This window comes from Capricornis sumatraensis, chromosome 2 (assembly GCF_032405125.1).
Source record: "Capricornis sumatraensis isolate serow.1 chromosome 2, serow.2, whole genome shotgun sequence".
Lineage (NCBI taxonomy): Eukaryota > Metazoa > Chordata > Mammalia > Artiodactyla > Bovidae > Capricornis > Capricornis sumatraensis.
This window is the reverse complement of record NC_091070.1, coordinates 121,390,061-121,408,467: the sequence shown is the minus strand read 5'-3', so window position 1 is coordinate 121,408,467 and position 18,407 is coordinate 121,390,061. Positions and strand designations below refer to the sequence as shown.

Sequence of the window (18,407 nt, the reverse complement as noted above, 5' to 3'; positions counted from 1 at the left end):
CCCACAATGCCCAGGCACAGAAAATCCTGTTTGTGTCCCCTCTGCTTCAAAATACAGCTGCAGACTCTTTTAATTTGATCTCCTATTTATTGATACCAGCTTCTTAGTGGTTTCTCCCCGGGGATTCAATGACTTGGACACGGTCAAGAGTTAGTCCTTATGGGACATTTCCCAAAATCCCTTATGTTTGTTTTAAAAGCACTTGTGTGTATTCTTTTTAAAAATTATTTATTTATGGCTATGCTTGGTCTTTGCTGCTGCACAGGCTTCTCATTGCAGTGGCTTCTCTTGCTGCAGCTCCGAAGCTCTAGAACAGAGGCTCAGTAGTCGTGGTGCACGGGATTAGTTGCTCCGCAGCATATAGGATCTTCCCAGATCAGGGATCAAACTCATGTCTCCTGCAGTGGCAGGTGGATTCTCAACCTTGGGACCACTAGGGAAGCCTTTTCTCTTTAAATCTTTGCAGTAATAAGATCGGAAAGACAAATATAGTTTACAGGGGAGAAAATTAAGCCCTGAGACCTAGTATTTTCATCTGTTATTCAATTTCATTCCCACAGAGCACACACTTTATCAAAATAGTTACTGGGCCGCAGTGATCCAAACTTGGATGGGATAAACTGTTTCTGTTTTCAAATGTCTTTCATGATTTTGCTGCATTTCAGGCAAATCCTGTCTAAATTTCATTTTTCAACTTAAAGTTTCAAGGAATTGATTCAAATATATTCAGTGTTTAAGCCCCATGAAATAATTAAATATACATCATCTTTGTGTAAGATACACTGTCATGCAAACATAGGGTTATGTATTACTAATTGAGTCATGTTTTTCCCCCCTAGGACAAACTTTATCAAAGTTGTGTTGATGTGTTCTGTACTTAAAAGCAACTCAGCTGCATTGCTTTTTTAAAAATAACCTACTTCTGGGATTGCTGACCAAATCCTTACTTTGTGCAAGTTTTTTTTTTCACTCAACAGCACTGAGTGACATGGATTGATCATTATGGTTCATGAGGGGGAAAACAGGGTACAGAACCTCTACCCTGTTTCAGATCTGACCCCAATGACCAAGCTTTGAAAGGGGCAAAGCAGCAGGTAGCCAGCCACTCCTCTGCCATTACCAAGCTCCTCTGCAGAGCTGCTCTTCCTTAGAGCTGAAAACAAGCCACCTCATTTCAAAACATGCACACAGACAAAACCTCACGTCATTTCAACATGAAGTTGTTTCCCTGTTTCTGTTTCTCTACTCTGCCTCATGGAGGATTTCTGAGAAATGAAAAAAGTGTCACCTCCCCCAGTGTCAGTCTGCAGTTTTGTTTTTGGCTTAAAAAAAAAAAAGAAAAACCACTGATGAAGAGTAGAGAGGAAAGGAGTATACAACTTGGCCATACAATATTAACCCCAAACTTTACAAAGAGAAATGCCCTTCCCATTACCCTTCAGCCCCACCTTACCTTAGATCTGGGCTTTCATGGCCTAAGAAAATCAACAAAGCAGTGAAACAGCTGCTTCTTGCAGTGGCCCAGCTGTCCCCCCGTCCTGTTCCCACGAGTGTTTCTAAGGGAAAATCCCTACCTAACGCCCCCTACCCATTCCCAAATCTGAACACCTGGGTCATACCAGCCCTGGAGGCCTATGAAACGTGCAGCACAATTTTTGAAACCAGCTTCTCCTACTAAACTGGAAAACAGATTGTTTTTAGGGGCCCAGAATTGAAGGCCTTTCTTAAAGTGGAAACTCATCTAATTAAGGTAGAAATCCAGCAAACAGTTTTTCTTGGCTCTTTCCCAGCACACCTTATTCCAGGATAACCTGAATAAACACAGGCATGTGACCACAGTGGGGGTGGTGAAATTCTGAATGGAATGCAGCTTCAGCTAGCTAGGGGGCTGGGACTGAGACTTCTGGCAGTCTGTGGATTTACACAGGCAGAGAAGCCAAAACAATGAGCTCACGGGCAAGAATGCAGCCTGTGGGGAAGTCTGGGCAGTCAGAGCAAACTGGTTTTTGAGCCAGGATGGGAATAGCTGTAATCGAGTCTCCCACGGGAACAGGATTAGGGAGAGGGGCGCCGTCATTCAGTTTCTTGGGGTCCAGTTAAGTGACTTTTGGGGGCTGTTATTTTCCTTTCCCTATGTGAACCTGAGTGGGTGAAGAGAGCTGGTGAAGATGTGAGTGAACTAACTTAGGTGGTGCTCTGAAGACAACTTGATTCAAAGCAGGTCTGCCAACGCCAGCTCCTACACCAGGATCCAGTCAGCGATGGCTATGATCCTTGGGTTTTGTGTTCAAGACTGCCACTTTTAACAAGATAGAGGAAGCCACCAAGTCTGTCTTCTTTACTTCCCAGATAAACAATCCACTCAGCTGTATGTCATTTACACCAAATTCATACTTCTAAAACCAAAGAGACCTCTCTTTTCTTTTTCTGCCAGTGTTCTCCAATACTTCTACATAAAGCCCTAAATGGAAGCGACTGAAGAGAGCCTGTATTCACTGCCATGCAGGGTGAAGGGGAAGGGAGGCAGGCAGGGAAGATGAAATGAGTAAAAAATTATCTACAAATCTCCTTTCACAGCCTCCACTAGAGGTTCTTTCCCTGTTCTACACTTCTGTGCACGTTTTCTATTCACTTTAAGGTCCAATTTCCAATGTTCCCTGCCTGTCCCAGCCCTTGTTTCACTATATATATTTTACAATACCTTTAAGCACCCTGTGCACTGTACTCTTAATTACTTTCGTCTGTTATCACTTTGACTAGATTGTGAACTCTACCACTGTGCTAGTTGCTTTCTTTCCATGGATTTGTTGTGCATGAATTCTTCAGATGTATGTCCTAAGAACAAGGACATTCTCTTACATAACCACAATTAAAACACTCAAGAAATTTAACATTGATCAGTACTACCTAACATATTGCTTACATTAAAGTTTCTCCAATTGTTCAAGTCCTTTATAGCTTTTTTTCCCTCATCCAGGACCCAAAGTTCACAGTGCATTTGCCTGTGAAGTTTCCAGTGTTCCCTAGGTGTTTTATTTTTAATTCATTCTGTATATAAACGGTTACATCTACTTGCCCCCAACCTCTCACTCCTTCCTCGTCCGTTTTTATTGAGGGGAAGAATTAGTCTTCCTAACTCCAGCATCCTAAAGTAGGCAGTGCCCAGTAAGCAGTCCCCTGCCAGGTGATGGACAAATCTCAAACATCTGGCTGCCTTGAGCTCATTAAATGTTTCAGTTCCAAAACAAAAAGTCCCAATTCACTGCAGTATTGAAACATTCTTAGCAAGGTAACCTAATCCCTAACCAAGGGATGAGGAAGAAAAGGTAAACTGGTAAAAATACAGAAACCCAATGGGAGAAACAAGCCATGGAAATAGATACTTGGAAAGGGTAAAGTCCATAGCAGTACTCTTGGCTCAAACACACTTCACAACAGCCAAGAATTATTTTTCTATACAGGTACAGAAATGAACTGCCAGAGATACCAGGTATAGCTGGGAACAAAAGCCTGCCATACCTATTTTTTTTCCCCCACTTCACAAGAATTACCAGTTAAAGAACATGAAATTCCAAGAGTTCTGTTACATCTGCCTGGAGGCAGATTCCCAACCCCCATCCTTCCACATACTTCACATAACTAAGATAACACTGTAACAACTTTGAAACTAAAGGAGAGTCAAGCTTTCAAATCTTGAAACTGAGAAGCCTTTGAACAGTGTGGGAGGGTTCCAGAAGATAAAGTTCTGTAATCACTGAACAAGTAGGGCCAAAAAGAACTAGGATAAATTAAGACTGACTCAGCTGATCATCTTGAACTCCAGGAATTAATGGTCCGTGCTCTGGGCATTTGGCTGGAGCCATGCTACACACCAGTTGGCAAGTTATTACACTTTAACTTTTATAAAACCCTCCAGCTGTCACAACTGCTTTAAGAACAGTGTTCTGAAACAGTATGAAGAGCTGGTACTCAAATCACAAAACAGGAACTGAAAGAACAAGCCTAGTGGTGTTTAAATGAGTAAGTGTTGACTGACTCCCTCAGTGACTCATATTACTGGTTACCATTTGACCCAAGTTTATAAGGTGTTCAACTAAGGAATATGGCCACAGAAATAGCTTCAAATAGCAACAGAGCAAAGGGAGAAACAATATTGTTCAGCAGAACCTGACATTGATCGTGATTTGAGCTCTCATGTCCTTTGCTAATTCTCCCTGCACACCTCTGTATGAGAGTTCAGTTGTAAAAAAGTTTTCATAAACTACCATCTTCTGGCAGTTAGGCTTCAGAAAGAGGAGCTGCCAGATGTACGTAACACGAAATGGGGGAAGCACAGAATCCGGTTTGCACGATTAGTATTTTGTGGTCAGGGCTTAAAACCAAAATGCAAACTCCGTATTTGCACATTTCCATGGTGACTCCACTCTCTTTCAAGGTAACTGAAATAAAGACAGGACAGTGCTTCTGAAGTTGACTTGCTAATTCACACCTCCTTTTTGGGAGGAAATGGGAAAAGTACTGAAACATTAGTACCAACCACCTTATCAAAATTCTTAACTTTGGATGTTAATTCTTCTAGCTCCTTCAATCATCTCAAAAGGTTGAGTGAGATAGAGTGATACAATAACTGCTATTATGAACCTCCTTACTTTCAAGTTATACCAACATCTGGTGGTTAAAAGAAACCAGGACAGGGTATTGATTTTTGTATTAAAATGTACAGGAACTACTCCAAAGTACAACAGTAATACATGTAATTAAGAGCCCAACACTTCTAGTTTGAATGAAAGGAGTTATTCTAAAGGGAACTGACCTTCACTCTAAGGCAAAACAGCTTTATGGAGCTTTGGCTGGTTAATTCACCTAGACTGTACTTATTTGCTCAGCTGACTTCCCTCAGATGCTTGCCTAAGAGGGGGAAGGAAAACAAGCATTGATTAGAAAACACCCATACCACACCTTGTATTTGAATAAAATATTTATTTTCTTCTTCTCAGGAAAAACAGGAAGTTAGGGAAACACACTACATTTTATAGCCCACATTAGTTTGTTGGTCCTAACCCTTCTTGGCACAGCTGTCAACAGCATTAGCTGTTTTAACCAGAACCAAGGTGTTCACCCCCAACAGAATGTACAGACAACACTAAAGGACTGCAGGATTTTCCCTGAGAGAAGCATCAGACAGAAGCTGCTGAGAGCCATCTTTCCAAGCAGCCCCTCCCTTTCCATTGTGGAGGATTTGCCTGCACATATGTAGTCAGCACTTACAACATATGCCTCTTCTCCCTACAGAAGCACTCACCTTGCCCCAAACCACTTGAGCTCCCTAAACCCTCATCGCCAGCTGCTGACCAAAATATCAATTTTAGATCCTCCTTTACATTTCAGCACTCACACCTAGTAAAGTGGAAATGGGGCCCCTGAATTCCATCAGTTTACATCTCTGTGCTTATTTCCACAACTGGCTATGGGGAGACAGGCCTTTCAGTCACCTTAACTAGATCTTAAGATTAATTAACTCTATAAAGTGCTTTTAGGTCCTTAGAGATAGACATGATATAAATAAGTGGTTTCTGATCAACAATGATAAATACACAGATAAAAAAATAGCTCTAGCTAGATGACCTTAAGGCTTAGAGATGGGCAGGCAGGGCAATTGTTCCCTTATTACATTCTTCGTCATGTCTATTTTCGTCTGGAGTCCACAAACTAAAGGTCACATTCAGAGGCTCAAGTTTTCAAATGATCCTGGTTCCACTGTAGTTTTCTTCGGTTTACTAGTAACTTTTATATAACTTTGAGGTTTAACAAAAGAGCCCATCAATTTTAAGTGAGCATATTCAAATGCAAAGGTACCTAGAGAAAATCACCTAAGAAGTTGTCCCCTTCTCTGAAAACCCCTAAGGGGACTTTTGAAAATTTCTCCCCAGAGTTAAGCAACACCCAGTAAGATACTAGTACAAGAAGGGACTCTTCTCACCTCATGACTGTTACTGTCAGCATCCACTGTACTGCCATCTCCTAAGATAAAATTCAAAAATGAGGAAGGTCGGTGGACTCCGTGGGCAGTCACTTAGGTTCCTAATGCCAAAAACTAAAAGGGCTATTAAGAGTTCAGGAATGGCAAGGTAAATTTGTAGGGACTAATATAAATATGTGTAGAGGGAGCAGAATAAGCAGCAAATATTTTAAGGAAAGACAGGAAATAAAGTTCAAGAATCATTAATAAAAATGAAATAACTATTTGTTTTATTCACAGGCTAGGCTTAGACCTTCGTTTTAACAAGCAAGCCTAATAATAGCACCATGGTTAGACTATAGCTTGCTTTGCCAAGCCATTATTGTACAATTTATAAAGCAAATAGGGGGTCAAGTGTCTCTCATCCACCTGATGTGATCTTTTTATACATATTCCTTACAAATCCCATTTTGAACAGCTGAAAATCTTTTAGCAAAAGCTTTGAAGATGAGCTCATGAACTCAGTTTAAATTGCACCAGTTAAATTAGGTCAAATGGAAGGAACTCAAAATAAGTAGTTGCCCAATCAGAGCACATCATCTGAAAGTCATCAGCCTGTGTGTTCCACCCCCCAAAATAAACCTTAAAACCGTGACTCAATTATTGAAAACCCAGGTGTAACAAAGTGAAAGGATTAATTTCCATTAATTTCTCAGTCCCAGGTTAAAAAAACCTCAAACAGCAGTTTAAGAAATACTTACCCAAATCAAGATAGGAAAATTAAAGCCTGCATAGTTATCAGAATTGTTGTACTACACCAAGTTGCATACAATTACATCAGCTGGTTCTGTATACAATCTAGTATTGACTAGAACAAAGATTAGAATAGAAAAGCTGTTAAGAAATAGGTTCTTAACTATAGAAACAGAATTAAAGGGTATGAAAAAATGAAAGTAAAATTTTATCTTCTTTTTGATTAATACTAATTTCCAAAAATATAAACCAATTTCCCCAAACAAATTTCAAAATTGAACATTCCAAATTTGTAATTCTATTCAAATTTTCAGTATTCTTGGCCATGACATTAGGCAAATAAGAATCCCTCAAAGTAGAACAGGTATAAACATCCTGAGCATTTGGTCTATTGAAGAATCCCACTTGGGAAAGCTACAGAGGAAAAAGCTTCTGTCCACACTCTGCTGTACAGTACTGAGGCTTCTTGTCATAGTTTTATTACTTGCAGCTTAAACTTTACATATGCCACTGGCGTTGTTAGTGCTTCTATTTTAACACTATAGAAGTTTATGAATTCAGTGGGCGTATCTATGACTAACTAGCCTGTCCACTGGCCAATTTCCTGTTTTAGGAGAGGTTAAGTCTCTCCACTCTACTGTCTTCACTAAAACGTCCATCTCCATAGCTTCCCAAAGGTTGCCTGTTGCTGAAATGGAACTCAGCTTCTTTCAGATACTGACTCTTCAAGGGAAATCACTTTTCTCATATGTTTATTACTGTTAGCCACAATCCTCCTGTCACTTGGTTTTGTCCACCGCTAGGTGATGGCCTGCACAGCCTGCCGTCCAACTTCATAAATACTTGAGTTTGGTGGCTGAAGAATCAATTATTGCACTTAAAAGGCTATCTTATTAGATATGCCAAACCAGCTCCTACTCCGGCAACACCTGCAAAAGCCAGCAGCACATTTCTGATGCCGCCTTCTAGGTCCTCTACATGGAAGAACTCCACAAACCCATCCTAGAAAACGAAAAAGAAAAGCACATTTTCAAGCACAGGCTTCTACTGACTTAAAAACACTATTTACAAGGAAAAGATGAATTAAAATACCTAAGATTTCCCTCCAAACCTAATGACGAACCAATTATTTACCCCCAACTCTGCAAAGGAGACACATTATGCAATTAAAGGGAGGTGGGGCCCACTCAAGAATGTATTAACTACCATCCCCAAGGGATTTTTCTTTCATTTCTTCATAATCTGAATTAACTGGGGTGAGGAGTAACCAGCTGAATAATAAAATACCCGAAGCAAAAGACTCAAACAATAAAACAGCCTAAGAAAATCAGGATTTTTGATGCAACAGTTCAAGACACACCCACCATCCTTACGGGCCAACTACTTAAATCAACACCATGCAACCAGAGGTCCACAATTAGAGCCCTGAAAACTAAGCTGTGCATCTTAAAAAACCTTTAGATATCCTCTTTCTCTTATAAAATCCTTCACCCATTTCCACTCCAAGTCCCCTACTCGACCTTAAATCAAACTTACCCAGCCTCTTTGTTTGACTATCCAGTCTCGTTTTGACCTTACGAGAACATCTGTGATGCTTTCTGCTAGTGGTTCGATGCAGCTTTCTTGATTTATACTCTTCAAGTGTTTGGCCACAAAGGCACCAAAAGAAATAAGAGTCACAATCCTGCCCCAGTTTGTTACTCCGTCACTGAAAACATGAACCATCACTCGAGACAAAGACTTGACATCGTCTTCGTTTTTGATGTCCAGTTTCCGAAGCATGCCTGAGAGGAAGAAAACCACGCAGGTTCCACGGTTGCTTTTGTCTACACCAGGGCACGATTCGCCTGCCCACCCACGGCGAGGGAAATTGCTATTCGGGCTCTACAGCAAGCACTCTGGGCGATCCCACTTGAAAACTGACATCCCACCCTTTCCGGGCTTTGAACAGAGCTGCCATTTCCAAAAGAATTAAGTGGGCGGAAACAATGACTCATGGCCAGAATATTCGGGTTTCAGAAATAGGAGAGTCCTTTCAATACAGACTCGTTTCTGTTTCCACCCACCGAAGATGGGTGAGTCCAGAGAGCCAGGGAAAAAAGGCAGCACGACTTCCAGGACTAACCCCCTTACCTTGGAAAGCCGTCTCGTGGTTGCGCTGCACCCCATCCCCGACTCGGCGCAGGGTCTCCAACGCCTTCCGGCTGGTGGCCCCAGACCCGCCCAGTGGCTTCGCGTCCTTGGCGCCGGTTGCCTGCTCCAGGAGGTACTGAGAGATAATCTCCAGGGACTGCCGATATAACTCGTCCTCCTCTTCCTCTGATGGGGGCGGCGTCGAGGGCAGCGAGCCGTCCGAGCCTGGACTGTTGTTACTGGCTTCTCCGACCATCAAAGGTAAAGGCCGGACGGCAGGCCGCTTCCCGAGAGGGTCTGGCTCGCACCCGTCCAGCTCCTCTTCGGGCGACATGATGGCGTCGGAGATCGGAGATTCCATCTCTTCAGGCGGCGACGCGAGGCGTGTGGGCGCGAAGAACAGCAGTCTGGTGGGGGTCGCGGTGACGTCGGGGCCCTCGGCGCCAATGGGCGAGGGCCGCGCGACCCTCCGGGCGTCGGGCGCAAGAGTGGCCGGGGGGCTCGGGCCGGCGCTTCCGCCAATCACCGTGCCGGCTTCCCCTCCCCCTACCTCTCGCCGCGCCGTGGCCTCCTTCCCCGCAGCCAAAAGCCGCCCCCCCGGAGAGGCGGCGCCGCTGCCCTGTCCTAACCCGGCTCCCCCACAGTAGAGGTTCAGTCCGATTACTGCGTTTCTCTTGAGGCCGAACATCGCGAACCGCTGCCGCTGCCGCTGCCGCCTGAGAAAACTGGAGGCTGAGCCCGATTCCTAACTTGAAGAGAGCGGAAGTAAGCTCTGAGAGAGGCGCTCCGAGATCACGGTTTTAGGGCGAGTCCTACGCAATAGCGTCAGCAGCTCTTAAAAAAAAAAACACTTTATCTGTATCCCGTAAATGGGGAACGCAGCGAAAGCTTCCGGCGGTTGCGCACGGCACCTAACCGGCGGGGTCAAGGCAGGGGCGGGGCCTGGGGCAGGGCGGGGTTTCCGGCTCCCCGGAGCCTCTCGCGGCGGGTTACGTAAAAACGGCGGCTCCGGCGCCTGAGCTGGTGGGCTTGCGCTCTGGCTTCGCGCCCACCTGGGCCTCCTATTAATAGCTCTCTCTGTGCTTCCCTAAGCCATGATATGCGAGCCGCTGCTGTTGTTTTTGTGCAAGAGATTTTTTTCCCCCCATTCCCAAAGCCTTAACGATCGAGTCACTCAGACTTTGAGGAAAAGGGATGAGTAAATTCTGCTAATATGGGGAACAACAGTCTTAGATAATATGGATTAAATAAGAAGGCACTGTTGGGGGGGGTCTATAGTTATTTTGCACATCCTCAGCTCCTTGGAAATGGGGAGGCTCAATGGACTGCCCTATTGTTCCGTCGCTCAGTCGTGTCCTACTCTTTGCGACCCCATGGACTGCAGCAAGCCAGGCCTCCCTGTCCTACACCATCTCCCTGAGCTTGCCCAATCTCATGTCCATTGAGTGGGTGATGCCATCCAACCATCTCCTCCTCTGTCATTCCCTTCTCCTCCTGCCTTCAGTCTTCCCCAGCATCAGGGTCTTTTTTAATGACTAGGCTCTTCATCTCAGGTGGCCAAAGAATTGGAGCTTCAGCATCAGCATCAGTCCTTCCAGTGAATATTCAGGGTTGATTTCCGTTAGGATTGACTGATTTGATCTCCTTGCAGTTCAGGGGACACCAGATTTGAACACTACAGTTCAAAAGCATCAATTCTTCTGTGCTCAGCCTTCTTTATGGTCCAACTTTCACATCCATACATCCAAATGACTACTGGAAAAACTATAGCCTTGACTAGACAGACCTTTGTTGGCAAAGTAATGTCTCTGCTTTTGAATATACTATCTAGGTTTGTCATAGCTTTTCCTCCAAGGAACAAGCATCTTTTAAATTCATGGCTGCAGTCACCATCTGCAGTGATTTTGGAGCCCATGAAAATAAAGTCTGTTACTGTTTCCATTGTTTCCCCATCTATTTGCCATGAAGGGATGGGACTGGATGCCACGATCTTAGTTTTTTGTATTTTGAGTTTTAAGCCAGCTTTTTCACTCTCCTCTTTCAACTTCATCAAAAGCCTCCTTAGTTTCTCTTCGCTTTCTGCAATAAGGATGGTGTCATCTGCATATCTGAGGTTATTGATATTTGTTCCAGCGATCCTGATTCCAGCTGATGCTTTATCCAGCCTGGCATGTCTCATGATGTATTCTCATATAAGTTAAACAAGCTGAGGACTGCCCTATAGAATCACTTTATGTAAACTGACAAAACAAAACTGTTCTGCTCCAGCTAAATTTTATTTCTGTCTCCCCATTTGCTTTCTCCCATTCCCCATCTCTGTACTCTGGTGCTATTTACCTACAAGCCTTGGTCTGTCAGCACCTCCTCTAAGACATTTGACTCTAGGGGTAAACTCCTTGAGGACAAGGATCCTGATACATACCATATGTATGAATTAACATTTATTGAAGCAACTTCTTTTTGTTAAAGGACCTGTAAAAATAATAGCTAAAATTCAAGAGCAAAATATTTGAGGGACATAAGCAGGAAAGGTGAGCAGGTTTCCTGTTTCTGAAACTATCTGTTTAGTAAGAAAATAGGACATTCATAACACACAATTATGTATTTGGGCAAGACCTAAAATCAGGGGGATTTATAATATGTGGTAGAGGGGATGGAGAGAAACATCTTGTGGTTGTAGTGAATAAGATATAGTTTCTCTATTTAAGGAGCTTCCAATCTTGCACAGCAACTAACCATAATGTGAGATGGAATTTATGCTTTATAGGAGGCATCAACAGCTTAATATTGGAGTTGAGCGGTTGGAAAATTTGCTTTGGGCTAGGCAACCAAGAGGAAGAAGACATGGAAGTATTTTCTGATCTGCTTTCTAGAATGCAGTTTTAGATCAAGGGGAGAGTGGTTGAGCAAATTTGTATGCTCAATGATGTGGTGGGAGGTGGGAGGGAGGTTCAGAAGGTAGGGGCTATACATATATCTGTGGCCGATTTATGTTGGATACACTGCAGAAACCAACACAATATTGTAAAGCAATTATCCTCCAATTAAAAATGAATTAAAAAAAATGTGTGTGAAAGCTTTTTCTTCAGAGGCTAAAAAAGGAAATGCATTGCAGGTGTCACCTTAATTATAGCTAGAAATCTCAAGTGCCCAGTAATCTGATTGTATTTGCTTAATCAATTCAGTCTCCTGTGATCCAAGATGACTATTGCACATCCTCTCTTATGTCCTTAAGCCTCCCATATTCTTTCCTCCCTTCCTCACTCTCAGCTGTTAACTTACTTCACTGAGAAAATAGAAGCAGTCACAAGAGATAAACTTTAATTCTTACCACCAGGTCTGCTTATTTACTCCTATTTCCATTCTGTTTGCCATCACTATGGTTAAAATGATTGAAATTTCTCAGCTATCTCAGATCAACTGCTTGTGCACTGGATCCCATCTTCTTTGCCTCCCCAAATACTTGAAGTTATCCCCTGCATCATCAGTTCTCTCTGTGTATTGAATAATTCCATCACCAAACAAACAAACTTGATGTTCTCCCTCACATCTTTAGAAAGACTTCCCAGAACCTAAATTCTCTCTCTCTTTTTTTTTTTTTTTTTTGGTTGCACTGCATAGCATGCAAGATCTTAGTTCCCTGACCAGGGATTGAACCTGTGCCCCCTGCAGTGGAAGCTTGAATTCTTAACCACTGAGCCACCAAGGAAGTCCCTAGAACCTAAATTCTTGATGTTCCCCTGTGTAGCAAAAACCTTCAACTTCCTATATTTTCTCTCTTGAACCCACCCCAACCAAGCTTTCATTCCAACTACTCCACGGAAACTATTCTTGTCAATGTCAGCAATGACCTTCACGTGGCCAAACTCCAATTGTTGATTTGGAGTCCTCATTTTACTTGACTTAGCAGTATTTAATATGTACTTAATCATTCCCTTCTTGAAACATTTTCTTCATGTGATTTTTTGGGCACCATAGTTTCCTGGTGTTCCTTCTTCCATACTAGTTACTCTTCAGTTTTTTTCACCTTTTCCACTGGCAATCCGCTTGGATACCTTGTTTTCTTTTGAAACCCTAGCTATGCCTGACCCATGGCAAACACTCCATTGTTGAATGGATAAATATGAATGTTTATTAATATGGGATATACAAAGGCTAGAAAAGCAGGATGGGGTCATATTATTGAGGACTTTGAAAACCAGTTGAAAAGCTTAGACCTTTTCTAGGCAGTTGGGGACCTCTAAGAACTAGAGTGGGTTCCCCTGGTGGTTCAGGGGTAAAGAACCTGCCTGCCAACGCAGAAGTGGATTCGATCCCTGGGTTAGGAAGATCCCCTGGAGAAGGAAAAGGTAACTCACTCCAGTATTCCTGCCTGGGAAATCTATGGACAGAGGCGCCTGGTGGGCTACAGTTCATGTGGTCACAAAGAGTTGGATATGATTTCGCAACTAAATAACAACAAGAACTACATTACCATGTTATAAGCTCTAATTTAGGTTCATTACTCAAATTGTTGGTTTTAGAATGGATGCAGAGAGAAAGGATTGGAAGTAACTAAATTAGGAGGCTACTGCAATACGATAGGCAAGAATTAATGGTGACCTGAACTCAGTGGTTGTGGAAATGGAAAAAATAACATGACATTGTGGAGGCAGTCTATGGGGCTTGATGACTAAGAGGATGAAACAACACAGTGTGACATTATCATAAAATAGGCATCCGTATTATACAAGATCAACAGGCAGACCACCTTCCAGACTGCTCTGGATGGCCCGAGAGAAGCACTGCTCTAACAGTGGGGGGAAGGGTCTACACAGCTCAGAGGCAAGGAGTCAGCATGTTGCCAGCATGTCCAGGAGGGCTTGTCCTCAGGGAATTTTAGTTCACTTAGAAGATCTCTGCTTCCCCAGTGACTCAGCTGGCAAAGAACCTGCCTAGCAAGAGACATGAGTTGATCCCCTGGAGAAGGAAATGGCAACTTGCTCCAGTATTCTTCCTGGAAAATTCCATGGACAGAGGAGGCTGGTGGGCTACAGACCATGGGGTTGCAAAGAATCGGACATGACTGAGTGTGCACGCACACACACACATCAAGAATAGCTCTTGTTCTTCGGTTCAGTTCAGTTCAGTCGCTCAGTCGTGTCCAACTCTTTGCGACCCCATGAATCGCAGCACGCCAGGCCTCCCTGTCCATCACCAACTCCCGGAGTTCACTCAGACTCACGTCCATCGAGTCAGTGATGCCATCCAGCCATCTCATCCTCTGTCGTCCCCTTCTCCTCCTGCCCCCAATCCCTCCCAGCATCAGGGTCTTTTCCAATGAGTCAATTCTTTGCATGAGGTGGCCAAAGTACTGGAGTTTCAGCTTTAGCATCATTCCTTCCAAAGAAAGCCCAGGGCTGATCTCCTTCAGAATGGACTGGTTGGATCTCCTTGCAGTCCAAGGGACTCTTGTTCTTAGGATAGCTATATTGCCCACAGTTCTTAACGGGAAAAGCATTGTTGACATCCTGACTGCCATTCTTTCTTGTAGGCATGTACTGAATCCTTTGAAATGTCCCCAAACTGTGAGCACATTTCCTCTTTAAAATGAGGCTTTGTTTCAGAGAATTCATTTACATCATTTCTTTCAAAATAGAAAAAGAAAAGTCTTAGTATAATATCTAAGATGTACTTTACTAGCTTTGTTCTCCAGTCCTTGGGGCCTGAAATTGGCATACTTAGCATCTCATGTTGGCTTATGCTTGTGCTCAGACTCAGTTGTGTCTGATTCTTTGCAACCCCATGGACTACAGCCCGCCAGGCTCCTCTGTCCATGGATTTCTCCCAGCATGGATCCTGGAGTATGGTGCCATTTCCTCCTCCAGGAGATCTTCCTGGCTCAGTGATGGAATCCACGTCTCTTGTTTCCTGCATTGGCAGGCAGATTCTTTACCACTAGCGCCACTTGGGAACCCCCTCGTGTTGCCTTCTCCCTTTCTAATTAGAAAACCCTTGCTCTTATTCTTACTGTCTCTCTTAATTACTCAACTCTTTTATTCCTCAGCCTAGTAAAGCAACATTTTGTCTTTATTTTGTTTTGAGGCCCTATATATAACTCAAGTTTGGGAAGACCCTCTACTCGGCTGTTAGAAATTTCTAGAATTCCTAGGGCCTCTTGTTCTCTTTCTTTAAATCAAGTCTAATCTTTTTCTTTTAAGCTATTTCTAAGGCCTCTTCATATCATACTTTATCACATGACCCTCTAATTTTTGAAGGTTGAAAACCTGGATGCTAATCAAACAGAATTACATCCCCCAAGACAATCTCATGACTCTCTGGTGGACTTATCTGAAAATGCTCTAACATGATATTAAAAGATCATATAGTCATCTTCTTGCCTTATTTCTAAAATGCACATAACTTTCCCTAAACCTTCCCCCATAAATAATCTCTAAAGATCATTGTTGATTACACACTTAAAAGGTTGATCCCATGTTTTTAATGTCAAAATCATTAATTGAACTTCTTTGACATTTTCTACACGTCTTACTGAATACTGTATTCTTTCATACTGTGCCTTTAGTATCAGTATCTTCCTACCTTGCCATCGTTAACACTTAATCCACCATCTTTGCCTGTAAAATCATAATTTCAGGCCCTAGTCTCCACAGGTAACACTAGCATAGAATTAGGGTTCAGTAGCCCTTCAGAAGGTGTGACAGACATTGCTGTTTGCCTTATCCAATATTCATTCTTATTCCTTTCGAACAAACCCAGAGTTGGCATGGTGGTTCCATATGATCAGGAACTTATATTCCTTCTATTATGCTGTTCTGCTGTCTTCAAACATCCTTTTCTACCTCATGGTCCAAGGTGGCTAGCTTTACACATGCTATTTGCATTCTAACCAGCAGGAAGTAGAAAAGGGTAGGCAAAGGGTACCTAGCTTTCTTTAATGACACTTCGCTGAAGTTGTGTATCTTTTTTGTTAACACCTGTTAGCTCAAAATTATTGCTTCCCTGATGGCTCAGTGGTAAAGAGTCCGTCTGCAATGCAAGAGATGCAGGAGACATGGGTTCGATTCCTGGGTCAGGAAAATACCCTGCAGAAGGAAAAGGCAACCCACTGCAGGACTCTTGTCTGAAAAACCCCATGGACAGAGGAGCCTGGAGGGCTACACTCCAAAGGGTCTGCAAGAGTCAGATAGGACTGAGCGACTGAGTGCAGGCACACACCACTAGAGATTAGTTAAACATGGTCTCTTACCTGCAAGAGTCTTTATTCTAAGACTACAGTCTTTATTCTGAGTGTCTGTGTACCAGCTAAAAACTGGGAATTCTGCTGCTGTATATGTATATATATATACATATATATATGTATTTATATATATATACACATATATATATTCATATATATGTATATATATATAGGCAGAAAAAAATTTGGAAGGATGTATAACTAAAGGACCAGGATTTGAGAAATGATCAAGGAAGACTGCCTTTGTAGTTTTTCTGAATGAAGATTTTAATTTCTATTATTTACAAGTTTTATAAAGCAAATGTATTCATATATTATTTATAAAACAAAAATAAAACAACTCTATTTGATTCCCAACATTACACCCCTAGGTTTTAACTAGTTTTAATGAGTCAACGGTGTGATAGGGTTCACACTGAAGAAAATCTGAGAGGACCTAGGCTCTCTCACAGTCCACGTCTACAGCCAGGTGAGGATTTATTTCTTCTTGCCTCAGTCAGGTGACATCTGGACCAAACTGAGAGACGCATACTGACACCATTGGAACTCATCCAGAAAGTAGTCAGGGAGATGCCAGAAGTCCATTCCAGGTCAAGGAGCAATAACTGAAGGAAGGGAGAATGTTTAGACTAGTGAAATGAGATCTATAGAGAAGTTGTCCTCACATACTTGAAGAGTTTTAAGAGGGTGAAGATAGTAGTAAATTCTAGGACACTGGAGTTATTCAAGAAAAAAACTAAATGATCACTTGGCAGAGTGCTGCGGAAAAGATTAATTCAGGAGGAATTAGAACTAGTTGATCCTCAAGGTCCCAAATGACTTTGAGTCTATTTTAAAATTCCCTTGGTCTCAGCCAGATTTACCAAACCCCAAGTCCCTAAAACTCCCTTCTTTTGAGTAGCTTTACTGTGGAGATGATCTTAGCCTTTCAAAAGCACTTCAGACTACAAACTGGAAGGAATAATCTCATTCCATGAGTGCCAATTAAATGTCTCATAGAATAACTACAAATATGATAGTTGGAATGTTTAACAAGTACCAATTGAAGGGATGTAATAAAAATTAAAGTTCAATTCTGTAGTAGCAGAACATACTCATGATTTAGAAATATTTGAACAAACTCATCAGTCTTCATTATAGGTGAGCGAGTATCCACACACCGCCGCCCCCCCCCCCCCCCGCCCCCCCACCCCCGCCACAGTTAGGACCAATACAGCTGGCAAGCTGGCTTTGTGGAAGGGCAGTAGTTGGCCTCTCCTCTACTTCCTAGAGGCTGACACTGACACCTCCGGAAGGGAGCGGAAGAAAGTGGGAGGAAAGTTCTTGGTGGCTTCATGCTCTCATGCTGACGTTGGAAGCCGACTGTCTCCTGGGCATTTGTGTGGATCCATCAGAGGATTTCCTGCTGGGCCCTCCAAAGGCAGTATCAGCTTCCCTGAAGTTAAGTGACATGACATAACGTATTTCTACGGCCGCCACTCCCTCTCTTATCCTTTTGTTTTCCAGAGGTCCATTCTACACAGAACCTTTTGTTAAGAGTCCCACTAGGTTTCCGGGAGTTCTCTTGAGCAGGATTGAAACTGGCTCCATACTCGGTTCCCAGGATTCATGTATATTTGACCCTTTGTCAGAAGGGGGTACAGTTACTTCCCAAATGTATCTCTGTTACCTCAGACTCCCTTGTTAGCCAACTTTTGCCTTGAAATTCCTCTCCCGTGAGTCACACACAGTCTAATGATTACCTCTTACCCAGGAACAAACATCAGATGCTTCAGTGAAAAGAGGGGAGTACTGCCTACACCTTCTCCCCCAGATTGGATATGACTCACGACAGGGTCCTAGCTCTCTCAAAAGAAATCTCCCCTGTAAACCCTATCTCTACTTTTTATACTCTTAAAATGGATAAGAGAGTTCCAGAATTGTGGAGCTGGTCCTTGGTAATTTCCTTTAAACTTCTGCACTTCTGTCTGGTGTCACCCTTTGAAATTCCGTATCTATTATATCTTGGTACCCCAGCTGAAACATCCAATTAAAATCTTAAGTGCAAAACACAATCTCCTTTATCAGTCCTGCTTTACATCCTTCCCTAGTCCCTTCGAGTCTGTGTGATTTAGTCATACTTCACAGACCAAGTCATAGGGTTGTCATCAACTTGGTCAGACATGGTTTGATTATACTTCCCTTTAGTGATATATAAAAAAAAAAGGCAAGCTAACATCTAGGGTCCACTACAATGACCCCACTGCCCTTGAGAGGGAAAGCTCAGGACTCCCTCTTGGCTCCAAACCTAGCTCTCCATGAAGGTATGCATAGGACATGTGC

At 42.8% G+C, this 18,407-nt stretch overlaps 1 protein-coding gene across 3 annotated transcripts; it reads right to left on the bottom strand.

Annotated features, from left to right (window-relative positions):
• Window positions 1–4,975: 4,975 nt before the first annotated feature.
• On the bottom strand, window positions 4,976–9,627 carry MCL1 (MCL1 apoptosis regulator, BCL2 family member). 3 transcript variants are annotated; one of them, XM_068964147.1, is made up of 4 exons: window positions 9,429–9,627; window positions 8,846–8,966; window positions 8,249–8,496; window positions 4,976–7,714 (listed from the first exon to the last, which is right to left on the bottom strand). In XM_068964147.1, exons 1-4 carry the CDS (start codon window positions 9,531–9,533, stop codon window positions 7,598–7,600), a joined length of 591 nt encoding a protein of 196 aa, XP_068820248.1. In that variant the 5' UTR covers window positions 9,534–9,627; the 3' UTR covers window positions 4,976–7,597. The 3 variants fall into 3 exon arrangements, with proteins under 3 accessions (XP_068820248.1, XP_068820246.1, XP_068820247.1); XM_068964145.1 differs by having other exon boundaries at window positions 8,846–9,622; XM_068964146.1 differs by lacking the exon at window positions 8,249–8,496 and having other exon boundaries at window positions 8,846–9,627.
• Between the last annotated feature and the right edge of the window lie 8,780 nt (window positions 9,628–18,407).